At 32.3% G+C, this 19,733-nt stretch overlaps 2 protein-coding genes across 2 annotated transcripts; one reads left to right on the forward strand and one right to left on the reverse strand.

Moving 5' to 3' along the window:
* Positions 1 to 11,174: 11,174 nt before the first annotated feature.
* Positions 11,175 to 14,091, reverse strand: LOC126724521 (serine/threonine-protein kinase RHS3-like). The gene is made up of 3 exons (XM_050429028.1): positions 14,053 to 14,091; positions 12,927 to 13,837; positions 11,175 to 12,388 (listed from the first exon to the last, which is right to left on the reverse strand). The coding sequence occupies exons 1-3, from the start codon at positions 14,089 to 14,091 to the stop codon at positions 11,524 to 11,526; spliced, it is 1,815 nt and encodes a 604-aa protein (XP_050284985.1). The 3' UTR covers positions 11,175 to 11,523.
* Positions 14,092 to 16,062: 1,971 nt separating this feature from the next.
* LOC126720275 (peroxynitrite isomerase Rv2717c) lies at positions 16,063 to 19,597 on the forward strand. The gene is made up of 3 exons (XM_050422593.1): positions 16,063 to 16,473; positions 16,766 to 16,834; positions 19,253 to 19,597. Exons 1-3 carry the CDS (start codon positions 16,138 to 16,140, stop codon positions 19,370 to 19,372), a joined length of 525 nt encoding a protein of 174 aa, XP_050278550.1. The 5' UTR covers positions 16,063 to 16,137; the 3' UTR covers positions 19,373 to 19,597.
* Positions 19,598 to 19,733: the final 136 nt, after the last annotated feature.

Here is a 19,733-nt window from a genome sequence, read left to right on the forward strand (position 1 = left end):
TGGTGCAGCAATGATTTGTTGGCCCATGAGATCTTGGATAATCCCACCGTTGTTGATGGCATCTTCAATTTGGGTTCCAACAGCAATTAGGGTCTTGAAGTTAGGAAAGTATCAAGCAAATAGATACTTGTTGTAGGTCGGGAGGAGATTCTTCACAATCATGTTCAATTGTTCTTCCTCATTGGGCCTAATGATCATCTGGGCTGCTTTTGTCCTTCACCTTGTGATGAATGCATGAAAAGATTCACTGGAATCTTGCTTGGTTGTCTCAAGGTCTCGCCAAGTGATGTCCACCTCAGTATTGTACTTGTATTGCTTGTAAAATTCATGGCACATATCTTTCCAAGTCCGAGTTCGAGAATCCTCCAAATTTAGGAACCAACGTAGGGCAGCTCCCAAGGGTTGCAATGCTCTTATGTACATGTTCAGATGGGCTTTAGGGCAGCTCATGCCATCAAACTTGTCCAATGTTGGCATCTTAAACTTTGGTGGGGCCCTTGCTTAAGGAAAGAGCGAAAGTGAATGCAGATCCATAGCTTCTTTAACCCTTCTAGATCTCATTAGGAGCTTTTCCATTTGGTCCATTCGTTCAACCATCTTCTTCTCATTTTCAATCAACACCAAGCCATGGCTTTCTTTAGAATTTCTGGGTCCATTATCATTTTGGGCCCTCAAGGATTCATGAGAGTTCTTGTTCCCCATTTGTTGGATCAATGCTTGGATGTCCTTTTGGAGTTGGGCTTGACCTGCTACCAAAGTGTTGAGTAAATCTTGATTGGTGAGAGGCGGTTGTTCCCTGTGATCATTCATGTGTCAATCTTCTTGGTTGTTGGCCATTTCTCAATTGGAAGCCTTGGTTTTGATGTTTGCTAAGGCCTTGCACTTTAAGATTGGTGGCTTTAATCTTGATGTCTTTAAGCATGATGATCTTGAGCTTTTAGATATGCTTTGAACTTGGTGGGCTTGAACCCTAATTGAGATTCTTTGGTCTCAACCAAAATGCATAAGTTACTTCTTTTTTTTTTTTTTAAAGAAATCTTAAACAATTATGATGGGCCTAAGCATTAGACTAAGGCACATCATGGATCAAACAACGGCCAAACACATTCATGTGATGCAATGTATTTTATGGGATTAACCTAAAGATTAGTTCTATGGCTTCTTACATGAAGGTAAAAGGTAGGCTAATAGGTTCCCCAAAAGCTAGGACGTTGTACCTCCCAACTTGTGACGTACGAACGCCGCGTTGGTTCAAACGGTAGAGTTTGTCCTTTACAAAACGTGAGAAAGATCAAGCGAGTCTTAGGCGATGGGGTGGTAGGTTCACCACTGGGTACACAAATCTAGGAGGACCGCGATCCATGGCTACAATTACTGTGGTTTCCGGGCAAAAAACACAATTCATATCCAATTCCAATTATGCAAATGATGTTATAGCAAGCAAATATGACATATTATTAAAAGCAATAAACAAACAAATGACATGGTTGGCCACCATAACTTAAACTAGAGTCTAGCCTTCAACATCCCCAGCAGAGTCGCCACTGTAAAAATGTACTCCACCCTAGATTGAGGGTTTTACATGGAGTCACCACTTATTTAATTTAAAAGGAAAAACAAGAAAACCTTTAATGAAAAATACTTCTGTTGCACTAATGTATATGACAATTTACATTGAATTTTGTAACAAAAATTTACAATGCTTTTTGTCCTAGGTACAATCTAAGAAAAGTAAATTACATTGCTTTATTTCCTAATTACATTCTAAAAAAGGTAAAATTGTATATACAAGAGCATTGTCTAGAACCCTTGATCTTGGTTCGGAGGCTAATTTACGAGATGAGAAGGGATTAAGCACCCATCTCACCCGGTAAAACCGGTCTCCTAGGTTAAGGTGACCAATGTCATGTCATGTCAAACAAATACAAAGAATATGTAATATAAACATGTGATTTGCAGGAATTGTAAATAAATATGTGTTAGGGGAATTTGACGTAAAGAGAAACAAAAAATAAAATAAAAATAAAAATAAAACTTATTAGATAATAATTTTAATGTAAAAAAAAAATGAAGGTAATGGCATGTTCATCCAAAAGATCAATATAAGTAAAGAATTCTTAGCCTAGACATGTTCATCTAAGCATGTGAAGGAAAAACAAAATTGTCATGTTATTTGTCATCAACATAATTGAAAAGAGAAACAAATAAAAAATAAAACCTTTAAGCATATTTGATCATCCAAGCAATTTTGAAGAGAAGTAAAGGAAAAACCCTAGACATGTTTATCTAGACAAAATCAAAATACTTTGACATGTTTTGTTCAAGCATTTAAAAAAAAGTAAAACAACAACCTAGACATGTTCATCTAAGTATTAAAGAGAAAGTTGTGTTTTAGCCTAGAAGTGCTCATCTAAGTATTCAAAAGAAAATTGTGTATTAGCCTAGAAGTGTTCATCTAAGCATGTAAGAGAAAACCAATAAGACATATAGGCATGTTCATCCAAGCATAGCATAAAAGAAGTGAATAATGATTTATAAGCATTTATTCTAGCATGTATAAAGAATTTTTAAAAAAAAAAATTAACTACTAACCAGCATAAATTAAAAGGGGAAGTGATCACTTAAAGGGATAGGGAGAAAACAAGGAAGTACTAAACTACAACCAAAGTAAGAACAATGGTTGTTTAATAGCTTTTCTTTTCTGCTTTCTCACTAGCTCTCTAGAGGGAATTCCTGGTCCAGAAAATGGAAGAGGTCTTCTCTATTTATAGGGGAAGGGATGTCTTAGCTTTAAAGCTAAGTTATTAGCTTTCTTCTGAAGCTAAGGGAGGAGATAACGGTTTAAATGAGCTGGGGATGGATTTGGTGTTGATCCCCATTCAAATTTTGAAATGATGCTGCACCTGCTTCGTATTTTGGCTCTAACTTTCCGCTCAAAATTCCAATTGATTCAAGATGGGTGTTTTTTGAAAGGAAATTCAATTATCTACAACTTTTTCAGAAATAGAGAAAGCCAAATTTCAAAGTTATCCATGCCAAAAATGTGTTTCAAATTGCTGCTGAAAATTGTAACGTCTTTTGAGCATTTTTGAATTTTTTCATAGGCTGTATCTGTTTCTTTACCCGATTTATTTTTCAAAAATCTTTCTTCTGAAGCAAAGGGAAAGGATAATTCTATTAGATAGGCTGGAACAGATTTGATGTTGAGCCCATTTGAAATTTTGAGAGAAAATTGAAGATAATGCTGAATTTGTGTTACCTTCTGCACCTGTTTGGTTGTTTGGCCATAACTTGCTGCTCAAAATTCCAATTGATTCGGGATTGATGTTTTTTGAAAGGAAATTTAATTCTCTACAACTTTTATAGAAATAGAGAAATCCAAATTTCAAAGTTTTTCTGACCCAAAATGTGATTCAAGTAGCTGCTGAAGATAATGACGTTTTTGGAGCATTTTTCTGTTTTTTTGAATTTTTCATGGATCATGTCTCCAAAAAATTTTAAAAGAGCAAATAAGATGCCATAAAGAATTTTTTTTTTTATTTCTTTAAAAAATGAAATAAAATGAAATCTAACCAAAAATCACACTTAATTAATTTTAAATTAGTTCTTGTGAGAACCAATCAAAATTAAGTGTTTAAAATAGGATATGATCAGGCCCATCGTGTAGGCAAGTCATGATCATTGAAAATTTTTCATGATCATTGAAAATTTTTTGTATGATAACTTTTGATCAGGTGATCTGATCAAAACCTATGACATACCATTATGATCGTTAGAGCATCAAGATTTGTTTTGTATCACAAATCTGAAGATCTACTGGTTGGTTAAATGCAAGTTGTAAAATGGGGTGTCTACACCACTTGCGTTTATGTGTTTGTTGAGTATTTTAGGAAATATACAGGTTGATTCCGTCGTGCTGCTGTCTACACTTGCAACTGATAGATAGTAATTAGGTTGAATTTGTTGTGTTGGGCTATGTTTTTATATTGGGCTGTTTTTATGTAAACTTTGAGCAATTTTGTTTAGTTTTGTGTTTTGTCACAAATTGCCAAAGGGGGAGTTTGTTAGGTTCTAAGGATTATGAACTAATGTATTAGAACTCTAATTTGTATTGTTGGCAAACCATGATCAAAACAGGTTTTAGTCTTGTTTAGACTTGCTCAAAGTGTATGCGTTTTATGTAAAGTTGGAATCGAGTTACTGCAGAATTTATTGTGCAATTCTATCTAGCTCGATCGATTGAAACTCGAGCAGAATGTTTTTCTACAAAATTTTCCAACTCAGCCCAAGCTCGTTTGACATGTAGGGTTTTATGTTTTGTCTTAAGTATAAAAGAGAAAACCCTAGCCACGTTTTGGTTGCTCCTTATGCTATGTGTGTGAATCTTTTGTGAGATCAAGAGGTGTTGGCCTTCACACATACTTAGGGTTTCCAAGATTCAAGATTATATCAAGAACTTGGTGATCGTTTCAATTGCTACATTAAAAGTTTAAAGATATACAAGTGGGAGTGCTTGTACTTGCTGGAAAATCCAAGAAAGAAGGAGTCCATGGTCTCGGAGCTTACACGTAGTCATGTCAATAAGTTTCTACTGATGGATAGCAATAGAATGTTAGTGGTCTAAGTCGCTATTGTAAAACTTTGATTCTTTCATAATGGATTCAAGTTTACCTTGAGGATAGCTAGGATAAATCCTTCCCAGGTTTTTACCAGTGTGGTTTCCTGGGTCATCATATCTTTGTATTCTTTATATTCCGCATTTTACATTGATATAATTATATGATTGTGTTAAACTAGATCTGAAATTTGGACTAAGTAATCACTTGGTTAATTCACTAGGTTAATCCAATTGTGTTTTTAAGGGGTCTAAAAACAAACAATACGTTTCTTTGTGGCTTGGATGATCCCAAAATTTTGGACAAAAATTATAAATTATAAGTTTCATTTTGGACTAAGTTTAATTTGTTATCTTTTTTTCCTTTCTTTTCCTTGATTGATAGATGTCATCCTATGATAGTATATAGTGTATAATGATATAATGTTATTCTATTACGTAGCATATTTTGGATAATTTCTTTTTACAACCATACCTTTCCTTTTGAGTATTACTTTACTTATCTTCTTTTATATAAACTAGTATGTAAACTGTGTTTATGCACGGGAATGATGAATTGTAGTAGTACTATTGATTGTAGTTCGATTACGACATTTGGAGGTACTAAAATAATTTCTCCTTGCAATTTTTATGATTTTGGTTACGCCAAATTTCTCATTACATTGCTATTACATATATAATTTTGAAAATTACTACTCCCTCCGTCCCACTTTGTTTGTCCTCTATTCCATTTTGGGATGTCCCAAAATACTGTCCTGTTTCTAAAAATAAAAGTTATTAATATACTAATGTTCCTATTATACCCCTATTAATTTACTAATTCAATTTTTTGATAAATTTATTTAAGGGTAGTTTTGGAAATTTATACATTTTTAAAAGGTAGACAAGACAATAAATGATGTCCCCTTAAAAAGTTTGACTTTTCAAACAGGACAAACAAAGTGGGACGGAGGGAGTATTAGATACTACATATACAATATCAATTCACAATTATTGTTTGTGGAATTCTACTAAATATAACACAAAAGAAAATAATAAATTGATCAAATAGTATCTCCTAAATTGAATAGGAATAGGTGCATGGGATCGTTCCGCTTAATTACAGTTTGTTACGTTCAATATCTTCGCATACAAAAAATTTAAGTATAAATAGTATAAAAAATATGCTCATTAGTTAGAGAAAAAATAATTGCAAAAATCTAAACAATTTAATTTGTATGGAAAGCTAACAAAAGCAAAATTTAATTTTGAATTTAATGGAATTTTCTCTAAACTTTGGTTTAAAAAAAATATATTACCTAGTTAGTAATAGACCATATATAGTCATGGTATATTACATAAATGACTTATAAATTTGAATTGTTTTTATTTATACATAAAAAAAAGGGCTTCATAAATATAAAATCATTCAAACTCTCTCTTCCCCTAATTTTATATATAGAGTTAAATATATTATTAGGTTTTTAATGGTTTATGTATATTAGATTCCTCGTTTTCTAAACTAAATTAACTCATTTGGCACAAAAATTGAAAAACTTAGATTAGATGGGACATTTGACCTAAAATTAAACCCTAATTGAAATCCAATTTTCACATTGAATTAACTCATTTTGCACAAAAATTTAAAAACTTAAATTAGATGGGACACGTGATACAAAATTAGACTTTAATTAAATCCTAATTTGAAATCTAATTGGATTTTCTCTTAGTTTTGCCTATTAATATATATATATATATATATATATATATATACTATTTTTCTCACATTCTCTCACAAAAAAAAAAATGCGACTATTCTCTCTCTCTCTCTCTCTCTCTCTCTTGCAACTCTATTTTAGGTAGATGAATTTTTTTTTATCTCTACTTAGGTACATTTTAGTGGTGTGTTTTTTGAGTTCCCCATCGCATGTACTCTCTCTCCTTCTTATGTACTCTATCTCCCTCTTATAATTTTAGTTTGAGCTAATTCTTAAATATTTTGAAACTGAGAATTTGAGTTCATATCAAAATAAAATCAATATGGCTGTGTATTTGAATGTGTCTATCAATTATTTGAGTAATACCCATGTAGATTGTATATATCAATTTTTTGAGTAATACCAATGGTAAATTTGCGATGAGGTTTGATAATTATGATAATAATCTCTTTAAGAGAATGGGAATTTTGAATCATTAATTTGAAACTTAAAAAATTTTAGTTCTACCAAAAAAAAAAAAAATTGAAGAATATAGACCACTTATAAAAATAATAATATCAATTAAACACACCCAAGTTTCTCAACCAAAAAAAAAAAAAATCTAAAATAATAGAATGATATATTTGTAGAGATAAAGCTATGGAAAATATTTTTAGAAATAGTTAAATTTTTAAGGAGAACAAATTATCTTCAATAAATTTTAAAGAATAAATTATATATTATACCATATATGAACTAAGGTAAATAGTAGTGGGGAGACGAAAATGTAAAAGGGAGGAAGAAATGTTTGAGGAAGTGTAACAATAAGTTGAGAAATTAATAATGAGAAGAGTTAAAAATAAGAGAGAGATGTTATTTTGATTGTTAAATAATGGAGTTTTTAATTCATCTTAAATGAGTAAATGTAAATAAATAAAAAATACTATAGGAAAAATTAGAAAGAAAAAGGATAATAACATGATCGTTGATATGGCTCAACTGGAGTTTAGCAAAAATAAATGTTACAATTAAATAATGAAAAAAAAATTTTAATTTGAAAATACTATCTAATTATCTCAAGGAGTTAACTATTATTGAGAATAAGAAAATTATATGATTATACAAAAATTCATATAATGTAAACAATTGTTAAAATACTATGTGAATAATAACAAAGGTTAACAACTGTTAACAAGTTAGTCAATCATATAATCTTATTATTTTAAATTGTTTTACATTAGATAATATTGCAGGAACAATATAAATTGGCGAATACAATAAATACAAAATTTAATTTTTGTATAAAATATAAAAAGAGTTACAATTATCATATGCCACCTTTGGATTGTAGGGTAGAAAAAATTGGGTTTGAGAAAATTTGTTTGTTGTGAAAATTTCAAGTAGTAATTCAAAAGGTAATTCATGTTGTAGTTCATTTTTTAATTATATAGTTGTATGATGAATTTTGGTTGTAATTTATAAGTTGTTTAGGATATTAAATGCGTGTAGTGTTTGATTTATGGAGTAGTCAATTAATTTTTCATTGTCTTTAAGTTAATAAGAAACTTACATATACTTTTTTTTTCTTTTAAAAAAAATTTAGTCCAAATTAAAAAAAAAAAAAAAAAAAAAAAAAAGAGAGAGAGGAAGAAGAAGTAGAAGATCACCATAAAAAAATTATCACGCACAATACACAGGTTTATTGATAAAAGATTATACCACAGGTTAGTTGGTACATATTTATTAATTCATATATGAATCTACTATTAACATCACTTTATTATTCACCTTTAACAAGAGTATATTGGAGTGGACTCGACATGGATTTTTAATTGAGGTGACTATAATTGGTCAAACCTAATAGACACATTGCACATGTTGCATGTTACCAAATTGCAGGTAATATGCTTCCACCATTAATAAATTGTTAGCTTGATAGCTGTAAAATATTTGTGAAAATTTTTCATGTCATTGGAATCTATATCTATATATTACTAAAAGATAAGGTGTAGCATTTAATGTTCTTACGCTCACATTGAACCACATCAGCAGTCACTTCCTTACCATTCTTTTTTCTTAATTTTTCCTATAATTTTAAAATACTGCTAAAAAGAAAATCCTCACGTTAATGCTGTATGTCCACCAATCCATAAAGCCCAAACCCAATCCGAATAGTCTTTACTCTTTAACGGCAATCCTTTTTGTCTCCCCTCCTTTTACTCTACATGTGTTTCATGGTTTCAAAACTTTAGCCCTTCAACTTGCTATCGCCAATTCTTCCAAAGACAGTTTCAAAACTTCAGACCTTTGGCTCTCTAATCTAATTAATGATAAATAGATAAATAATTAGACATTCAGAATTTTGAGATGCACAGCTATTTTAACACTTCTAGGGCTTAATTGCCCCACAGCATTAGTAAAATTGAAGGCTGGAGGCGCCGCATCACCACACAGATGCAGGCATTTTTCTACACAGGTAACTTCTCTCTCTCTCTCTCTCTCGCTTTCTTGTCTGATTGCTTGTATTTCTGGCATGGCGCCTCAGCTCTCATTCTCTCAACAGCTCAACTTGCCTTCTTCTTTTTCTTTCTTTTCCTGTTTTACTTTCCTCTATGTTTCATCATTTACAATGTAAAGTGTAACAAAGCTTCTGTTTTGTGTGAACAGTGAATAAATATTGCAGCAAACTAGAGACAACCACCCAACAGTTGCAGACATTTTTCTACAGAGGTAACTCTCTCTCTCTCCCTCTCTCTCTCTCTCTCTCTCTCGCTTTCTTGTCTGACTGCTTCTATCTCTGGCATGGCGCCTCAGCTCTCATTCTCTCAACAGCTCAACTCTGCCTTCTTCTTTTTCTTTCTTTTCCTGTTTTACTTTCCTCTATGTTTCGTCATTTACAATGTAAAGCGTAGCAAAGCATCTATTCTATGTGAACAGTGAATAAATATTGCAGCAAACTAGAGACAACCACCCACGTGTATGGTTAAAATTTTTTCTACAAAAGCAATTGTGTTTGCTGTAGCCATGTAGACCCTTTGATTGTGAAGCATATTCAAGCATTCCCACTTTCCTAGGTACAGCCGTACAGAGGTATTCTTCTTTACCTTTCTTCTCCTTCTTCTTTTTTCATTCTTTTATTATCATATATTTGTTTGTTTTTATATTAATCAATATATCATATAATTGTTTCTCAAAAAAAAAAAAAAAAAAAAACATATCATATAACATTATAATTTATAAATGTACCTGATTAAAATTTACTTCTATTTATCATTTAATTAATTTATAGATAAACTTCCATAAAAAAATTTAATTTATAGATAAAAATAATATAACATGTATTTTGTTGTACTTGTATTTTATTAGATGATTTTTATTCATTGAAGTTTGAATGATTATTTTTAAATTATTAGTATTTTTTTTTTATCTTAGTCATTATACTTTGCCCATTTCATAGTTGATTAAAGATATTAAATTTTTTTTGTCAATTTTGTCTCATTATTGTTTAATTTTAATTAGATACACATTTTGTAGCATATATTGAATTATAAACTACTTAACTTTTTTTCTTTTTTTTTTTTTGAGAAACTATAAACTTGTATGTACATTACTATTTTAGATTTTATAGTGAAAATTGTTAGTCGACTGAATATTCGATGATGAACTTCAGGTACCCACATCAAAAATTACACCTTTAAGACTTGAATGCAAAACTAGGTACTGCTTATTTATTTATTTATTTAAATGTTAAATTTTTTATAATGGGTTTTATTTATTTTGATCATTATGATATTTGTAGGTGAACATCTTTATAGTTTTTGTCAGTCACAATTATAAAAAGGTGGTCAAGAGGAGTAAGAAATAAAATAGAGATGGTTATACAATGGACATTGAAAACATTGTAGTGCAATAAAATCAACCATTACATTCACTTAATTAAATCAATAATCAACAGTACAAAATAATATAATACAAAATTTAAATTAAAACTAATCAAATTCTGACTAGAGAAATTATATTTCCTATCATAACTAAAAATGAGATGTTCTTCAGTAATTTAGAAATTATATTAGAAATAAAATTGGAAAATTTTATAATCTCATTTTTTGACATTTCATTTAACCTTTATATATATATATATATATATATATATATATATATATAATCATAATCTTCATACACCATGACTTAAAAAGATCTAATAAATAGTTCTTCCTCTTATTTAATTTCTATGTTATGCAAATCATCAACCAATAAATATATGATAATGGTGAAAAACGTTATAGACAACATTATGAAAAATATGATAAAACTTAAAAAAAAAAAAAAAAAAAAAAAAAAAAAAAAAAACTCTTTATAAAGTCTAGGGACTAAAATAGTATTTTACCTAAAAAATTATCACGCGCAACGCACGGGTCTGTGACTAGTTATTTGTAATTTAAGAAGCTTATATCTTTTTAAGAAATTTAGGGTCCGTTTGGGATCCGTTTATTTTGCTAAAACTGAAAACTTTTTGCTAAAAGTACTGTAAATAAAAGTAAAATTTAACTGAAACAGTATAATAGAACCTATGAATAATGCCAAAAAGTGTAGTAGAACCCATGAATAATAGTAAAAATAAGCTAAATAATAAAATAAGTTGGTAAAAATAATTTTTGTCAAACAACACTTACTAATCATGATTGTAAATTTAGAACCAATTGCCTTACCATTTTTCCTTTCCATCTCTTCAAATTAGTATTATATATTAGATTTTTTTCTCAATCTCTTTAGTACGAAGCTTCATATAGCCAGAATAAGTTTTTCGATTCAACCTAGAGTAATAACAATTAAAATTATTATTGTTGATATTAGAGTGCCTGAAAGCTGAATACTTCTACTTCAAATCATCTTAAATATAGTGACATCATTACAAGAAACCCAAGGAAACCAATTCAGTATATTGATTAAGTCTTGAATATTAACACCCGCCCCCCAGAAGGAAAGAAAAAAAAAAGTGAATACAAAACCTTTGAATGAAGATTTCCATCCCTACATATATAATATATTTATTCCTCTTCATCTGAAATGTGAATCAATGAAATAATGTTATGCTCCAGAGAGGTCTTCTTTAGTACACCATCAACAAATATGTCTAATTAGGATTCATTTGTTTGTTTCTGCTCTTCATACAATGTAAATTCCCTCCAGAAATGTATAAAATCGTCAAATTAGAAGGCGGGTCTCTTATTTCTAAAAGTACTCGAAATCTATATAAGGAGGATCCTTAGGACTATTGCTGTTTTTGTCACCTCCTCCAATTTCTGTCATTTTCTTCTCTGCAGGGATTGCCTCTTTGCTAGCATATTGTGAGAAGTCTACAGGATCAGGAACGTGGGGAGGTGTTGCACATCTCACCAAGGCCCAGTTCACTCCCTCAAAAAATGGGTGTTGTTTTATTTCTGTAGCACCCCTTTTATATGCAATCCGCTTATTTGGTTCTTTTACCAAAAGTCCTCGTATGAGATCACGAGCCACATTGCTTACTTGTGGAGTTTCAGGAAATCTAAGTGGCTGGCCTACAACATTGAAGAGTGTGGCACGATTGCCTGAACCTTTGAAGGGAGTTGTCCCATGCAATAGCTCATACAAGAAGATGCCAAATGTCCACCAATCCACTGCACTACCATGACCCTCGCCACGGATGATCTCCGGTGCTAGATATTCATGTGTACCAACAAAGGACATTGAGCGCACATTTGTTGGCTCTGCCATCAATTCAGGAAGGGAGCCTCCAGCACACAAACCAGAATCTGATTTTGATTTTCTATTCTTTTTACTTGGTAAAATGCGTGGAAGAAAATTTGATGGCTGCATACAACCATGAATTACCAACTCATTATCTAAGATTCCCCCAGCAACACCAATGTTGTTTACATTGGTAGCTGAAGACTTCACAAGTGTAGGACTCACGGAGCAACGTAGGGATAAGTCAAAATCCGAGAGCATGATATGGCCCGCTTCTCTCACTAGTACATTTTCAGGCTTCAAATCCCTGTATACAATTCCTAGCATGTGCAGGTACTCAAGTGCTAACAACACCTCTGATGCATAAAACCTGTTAAAAGATGTAAGAACTTAAGAAATCTATTTCCTCTGAATGTCTAAAATCAAATCAACACAAGAAATTCAGTTCACTAAGCAAATTTCGATGAGTGTTAATAATTCTTTAAAATTTTTAGACCTCCTTTATTCTGGTTGGTCTAATAGTGCAAGGTAATGCTATATCAAATCCCTGCATACAATGCCTAGTATGTGTAGGTACTCAAGTGCTAACAACACCTCTGATGAAAAAAATAAACCTGTTAAAAGATGTAAGAACTTAAGAAATATGTTTGCTCTCAATGTCTAAAATCAAATCAACACAAGAAATTCAATTCAATAAGCAAATTTAGATAAGTACTAATAATTCTTTAAAAATCTTAGGCCTCCTTTATTCTAGTTGTTCAAATAGTATGATGTATATGCCTTAAATACCATCATAAAATAAAATTCATCATCAGAAAAATAAACCAGTTTCAACAATTTGTAGAAAGATAAACTTGACTGATAATCAAAGAATACAGTGAAAATGTAAATAGGTGGTAAGTACTAACCGTGCAGCCTCCTCAGTGAAGTGTTTGTTGGGTTGTTTCTGGCGAAGAGAATGAAGATTACCACCACTACAGAATTCCATGATCAAACAATAGAATTTATCAGTCTCAAAGTATGAATATAGAGTAGGCAAGAATGGGTGGTCAAGAAGTCCAAGTATCTCCCTTTCTGTCTGTGCTCGCAAAAGCTTGTTTCTACTCGCAAGAGAGCCCTTGTCCATGACTTTCATGGCAAAATAGGTCTTTGTTCCTCTAAGCTCGACAACATAAACACTCCCAATATCTCCAAAACCAATGCGCTTGAGAAGCCGAAAATGGCTAAGATTTAGAGGGCAACCTTTGGAAACTATGTTAATGGCATCCCACCGTACATCTCCACCGGTGTGTGGCCTGAGGGGTGTGTTGGAGCCCTCTAAGCTATTGCTACGAGAACCATTCACAATCCCTTGGCTAGGGTTGGTGAAGGAACTGGTACTCTTTCCACCATTTGTCTTTGTGCTTGCTGGTGTTACTCCAGCTATCCCTGCTGTTGGAGTTATTGGGAATCCAGATTTTCTAGGTGTCCTTGGGCTTGGAATTCCATTACAGCTTGGGCTAGGAATTCCATTATAGCTTGGGCTAGGAATTCCTTTATAGGCACTGTTGGAATTAGAAACAAACTTGCCAACTGGCTGCTCCAAGTTTCTGAGATCAGATGGTGGGTCAATTGTCAAATTTGGTTTCCTTCTGGACTTTGGATCCTTCTGTCCAGGTTTACTTGTTGGATCTTGAGATGAATCAACATAAGCTTTTGCTACTTTATCGAGTTTTTTCGGCTCATACAGTAAGTGATTGTCTGAACCAGCAGCACTATTTGCAACATCAACCATCTTTTTGGGTCCCCATGGTGCTTTTTCAGATGAAATGTGGCTCATCTGTATTAACAAATGAAAATTTTATTTTTATCACAATATGTAATTCTTCACATGTTTAAATAATTAGTCTAAACTAATTTACAGTTTTATTTCCTCTTCTCAATAATTTCATTGAAGAGTAATCCATTTCAAACAATAATATCATGTCTATTGTTAGATTTGTTTCTAAAAAGAATGGTAGTGCATGAATGAGTCTAGATATAGAGCATATTTACCTCAGATGAGTCTGGCCTCTTGACAGGATTTGATGACATTTTTAAGGCTACGAAACACCACCACTCAGCAGGAGCTCTGACAAGTTTTGTATAAATATGAATTATTTCTCCCAAAATAAAATGCATAACAAATTTGTAACAGATGACATGATGTGATCTTGTGTGTATTGAAAGGTTGGACATTCGAGATCTTGTGTATCGATACAATATTCTCAGATTAATCAGCAACTAGATCCTCCATTCAAATGAATCATAATCTATAAACCTTGTGGACAATGCAGTTGCCAATTCTTCTATACATGTATCCATAATAATCATTTATGAGCCTAAACTCCTTTACGTGTATGAAATTTTGCAATGAATAAGAACATGTCAAACAAATAAGTCCATAGCAGAAGCTACCAACTTTTGAAACATGTATTATGCATACCAAATCAACATGAGTGGCATGCACGTTATGGTACGACACAACACACAAAACAAAAGGTCATAGTTGGATTAAAAAAAAATGCAGACAAGCAAAAAACAATACAACAAGAAGCACACACACACAAAAACAAGGAAAAGATCAATGCAAATGCAAAACTAGCAGAGACCAATATGATAAAATATAGAAGGGAATGCAGGACAAACCAGAAATTGAACAATGATAGCAGCAAGAGGAACCAAGTTGTAATTTTTTTTGTTTGTGTTCCTGACAAGTCATTGCATTTGTGTTGAATAATATGAATGAAAGGGAACAACTTTTTGTTGGAATTTGGGAGAGAAAAAAGAGGAGAGGGAGTAAAGGGAGGGAGGGAAAGAGAAAGGAAAAGGAAACTGGGTGTTGAGAGTGAATGAGTTGGAACTTGTTCTTGATTGAACCACCATGCACCACCCATCATCAGGAGTGACAATTTTTAAGAGAAATTTGTGGAACAAAATTGAGAGACTAATAACAGAACTACAATTAGAAAATCTCAATTTTATATTTTGTATATAAAAAATAATAATAAAAAAGCAAAAAAATAAATAAATAAATCAATTTGTGTGAGTGTCAAGGAGAAAAAGAGAGAGTGTTTCAAACTTGTAACAGGAAGGAAAGAGAAAAGAAAGAAAAGGTCATGAGTGGAGACGGATGGATAGGCACTTAGTTCTCTCTATCCTTCAATTCAAACTCTATAACTTACCAAATTTAGCCTAAACTAAAACTAACAGAATTGGGCAGTAATTTCATTGCGGGTAACTTGTTTCATGACGTAAATTATTTATTTATTTCATTTTTTGTTTTTGGATCAAGTAAGACACATTGCACAAATTGCATGTCACTAAAGCAATATCACTACATTACCATGTCACCATTTTTTTAAGGGCAAATTACATTTTCCCTATCATAATCTTTCACAGAGCTTTTTACAATCCCCTCCCCCCACCCCCAATTTCAAATTACTAAATTACAAACATTCTAATTTGAGAGAATTGTATTAATATCCACTCCACTATTCTATCTAAATTAGGGGTTCATTTAAGAGGAAATGATGTTGAAAAACAACTCATTGATTAAATTGCCACTCATTGATTACAATAGTAAACAAACCAAAACTGAGCACTACCATTCGGTCTTCTTTAGCACGACTTGAATACTTAGTACATGTTTGAGAATCTCATAGTTTTTAGTAGCTTATAATAATATACTGAGGTTTTCTATTATTATACTCAGCTCTCTTGTAATTTATAATAATACACACCTACCCTAAAATTTAAACTATTGATACTGCTTTCCCCTAAATAGTTGAAAAAATATTTTAAAAATTTCCCAAAAAGAAAAGGATTAGAAAAAAATTCCAAATTTACTATTAGAGAGAGTATAGAACCTATAGATGACTGTTTAAGTGAAGGTAAAACCAAAAAAAAATTAAAGTTTTTATTTTTAAGTATTTTTACACTCATTCAACCTTAATGCAATTTTGCCTATGTGTCCCTTGAAACTTCTACATTAATGGTTAAAAAAAAAACAAAAAACAAAAAAAAACAAAGGTGGAAAAGCAAATGTAAATCCCAAAGCTATATCCAAGGAACAGGAGTAGTAAGTCAAGTTGAAGAACAATGGAGAGCCCAACACCAACACCAACACCAACACCATCTTCATCATCATCAGCATCAGCATCGGCCGTACACCCAGGAATAGCACCAATATCATATCTGCTGGGAACATGGAGAGGCCAAGGAGAAGGTGGTTTTCCCACCATCAATTCCTTCTCTTACATCGAAGAGCTTCATTTCTCTCACAACTCTTCCAAGCCCGTCATTGCTTACTCCCAGAAGACTTGGAAACTCCATTCTGGGGAGCCCATGCACTCTGAGAGTGGCTATTGGAGACCCAGACCCGATGGTACCATTGAAGTTGTCATTGCTCAAAGCACTGGCCTTGTTGAAGTCCTGGTAGGTACTGCAGGGTAGCACTACTTATCTATGTTTTTTGTGCCCACTCATCAATTCTAAACTTAATAGTAATTATCTCTCTTTTTTCTTTTCTGACTTCACTTGGGTTATTGTTTCAAACAATGAAGAAATGGGTCAAAGTTGATTCTTTGATTTGATGCAAAATTCTGGGAATCAAGAAGCTATCTTTTCTTTAATTTATGTAATATGAAATCATAAGCAGTTCACATATATCATTGTTCTCTGTTTGGGGATGAATGTGGTGTTGATGTTATATTTGTATCCATTCCAGAAAGGGGAATATGATGCAGAAGAAAAAGTCATAAGGCTTCAAAGTGAGCTTGTGGGCAATGCTTCTAAGGTAATTTATACTGATTATTGATTGTGGTATCATGATGCAAAACAGGTTTAAGATATGATGGGTTCACATAGAAGAATATCCTACTATTTAATTTTCCTACTAAATGAATGAGTTTTCTTTAGAACTACTTAACTCTCCTATGACAACTCAGTTTTGCCCTCTTCAGTATGGATTGGTTGTGCTGATAAATTCATGGTTATTTTAGAGGTTATATGTAAAAATGGTGAGAAATGAGCTTTCTTAACCGTCTCTATTCTTTATTTTTATTTTTTGAAGTGGAGGTAGAGCTGTATTTTCTTTTTTCCTATTGTTGTCAAAAGGTGAAAGTTTTGTAGATGCATTTGATAATTGGTATATATATGATAATGTTATCCGGGAAATGGCTATGGAATTCTTCTAATGACGTGTAGAGAGCATTCATAGGTGAATACTTTCTTGTTAAGCGGTTGTTTTATACTCCAATGAAGATAACAGACTCCATTATTGTTTTCATCTTTTTCCCTCTCATTTTGGCCTAAAGACACTTTATATGAGAAGGAATATTAACATGATCCTTATATGTCTAATCTAAATTTATTTATTGCAAAAAGTGTCAAGATGGTGCTCTAGTGCAGAGAAAGTTAAGTTCTTCAACTTGACCTTGAGACAGAAGATACCTCCAAAACGTGCATTTGAGTTGAGCTTTGAATAGCAATGTTAAAGATTGCTTGCATCATCTTTGTTGTGGAGATTCAGTTACATTTGAGGTTTGTCCTTGGGAGAGGTTCTCGTCACTTGACTTTTGACTTAAATTGATTGTGATAATGCCTCTGGAAAATCTGTAGGGATCTGTGATCTCAACTAAAAATCGAGGTAGAGTCATAGGCAATTCATTCTTGATGGTCCTTTTCTGTTTAATGGGTATGTTTTACGTACTTTACTTCCCCTCGTGCTTACTATTCATCTGCCCATCTGGACACTTGATGCCTGGTATTTGGAAGTTATAATTATTATTGCTTCAATAGATTCATAAAAAATAGGGATATAGAATGATCACCAACGGCATTTAACCTGAAGCAGAGTATACAAATCTAATTATTTAATAGTGTAAAGGCATTCTTTTGTTGGTGAATAAGTGAGTTGATGATTAAAATTGGTTGTTATTAGTACTGCCCACTATCATCCTGTTTTGAGTCTGTAAAATTTGTTTTGCATATTACTAGAGTCAAATAGATTGCACTAATCTCTCTACTTTTGCCTCTAAATGATGTGACCTTGCCTTTGCAAGAGCTTCCCAATCAAAATTTTAGGACTTGGACATTGTGTTATATTGATATTAGCCACCCACTTCGATTCTTTTCTACTTATATTCTGCCTCCCACTTCCTCTAAGCACAAGCAATTAGACTGTTATAACTTATTACTTACATATATTGCATAATAAATTAAGCATTTCTATTGCATTTAATGTTTAGACCAGCATCTAAGTTATCAGATGATTTCTGATTCCATGATTATCTGGTTAGTTTTGGTTTAGTATTGTTGAATAGTACATATATCATGCAATGTTGATGAGAAGTTGATAACTGTCACTAAGATGACAGTTTTAAGATAATGATTTAGAAGTGTGCAAAGAAAACTTCTGATGGGACTGGTAAAAGAAGTGTCCTTCTGTGAGATAAAAGGCCTATTTGGGCCAAGCAAGTCTGATCATATCTACAGATTTGATAAATGTCCCTCTCTCTCGGGTAAAAGGATATGAACAAAACAGACCAAGAGATCACTGGGGAGGGCCTATCTTGATTTATGGAAGTATCATGGGGACATGAGGAAGGTATACCAGGTGACATTCTGAGGGATATTAATGGTCATTCTAAAGGACACTAATAAGGGAAGTGATTGTAATTTTGTAATTTATTAACTGAGAAAATTTGTTGCACTTTTGGAAATGATGATTTGTAAGATCAAGCATCATTTAAATTCTAAAACTGATATAATTATGTGTCTATGCAAGCATCTTGTTGGACTAATCTACACGCTAATATTATAAATGAATTTATTTCTGACAATCTATTGGTTGTTCATTCAAATTCTTTAAGCAATTTTGATGCTTTGGTAAGAAAATTCCTTTTTTCTCTATTGTGGACACCAGATGCAGCCATGCAGTCCCCCAATCTTATTGTTGGATGATGGAGGCCCATTGAACCTGATTGACTCTATGCGATTTGATTTGATTTATTCCTGGAATTAATATAACTGAATTTTGAGTTATTTCCTTTCATACTGGGTTTAAAAAATTATTTCATTTCCTTACTTGGGTGCCAATGTTAGATTTTTTTTCTTTCATTGGTGTAACTTGGAATTTTGTGCTGTGTCACCCTCTCTAAATAAAATGTTTTGACCGTTAAGTAATCTATGTTCCTTTCCTTTTCTGCTATAGGTGGAAAAGATAACCCGAGTTTTTCAGTTAATTGGAGGAGATCTATCTTATGTGGTTCAGATGGCTACAAATGCTACTAGTCTTCAACCACATCTCAAAGCCTCACTCAAGAAATTGTGATGCAAACATGCTTTAGAAAAGTAAAGTGTATAAATGAGCATCAAAATAAACTCCTATATGAAACTGACGCTGATGGAAAGGTATAGTTTCCCGTTTGTTCAAAGGATAGTGATATCCAGCTTGGTTTGAATTTGGGGATGGACACTTAAAATTGAGTCTTTATTAGAATACAATTTAGTTCTTCACAAAGTATATTTACATCAATAAATTCTGATTTTTTGCTTATTTCCACTTTCTAGTCCAAGAGTTATGCCATATAACTATGAATATTGTTGTTCTCATCTCTCTCTCTCTCTCTCTAAAAGGTAATTATGTCACTTGTTGAAATTCAATGAAGAAGACAATCTCAATCTGTTGAATT

The sequence above is a fragment of the Quercus robur genome, chromosome 4 (genome assembly GCF_932294415.1).
Source record: "Quercus robur chromosome 4, dhQueRobu3.1, whole genome shotgun sequence".
Classification (NCBI taxonomy): Eukaryota; Viridiplantae; Streptophyta; class Magnoliopsida; order Fagales; family Fagaceae; genus Quercus; species Quercus robur.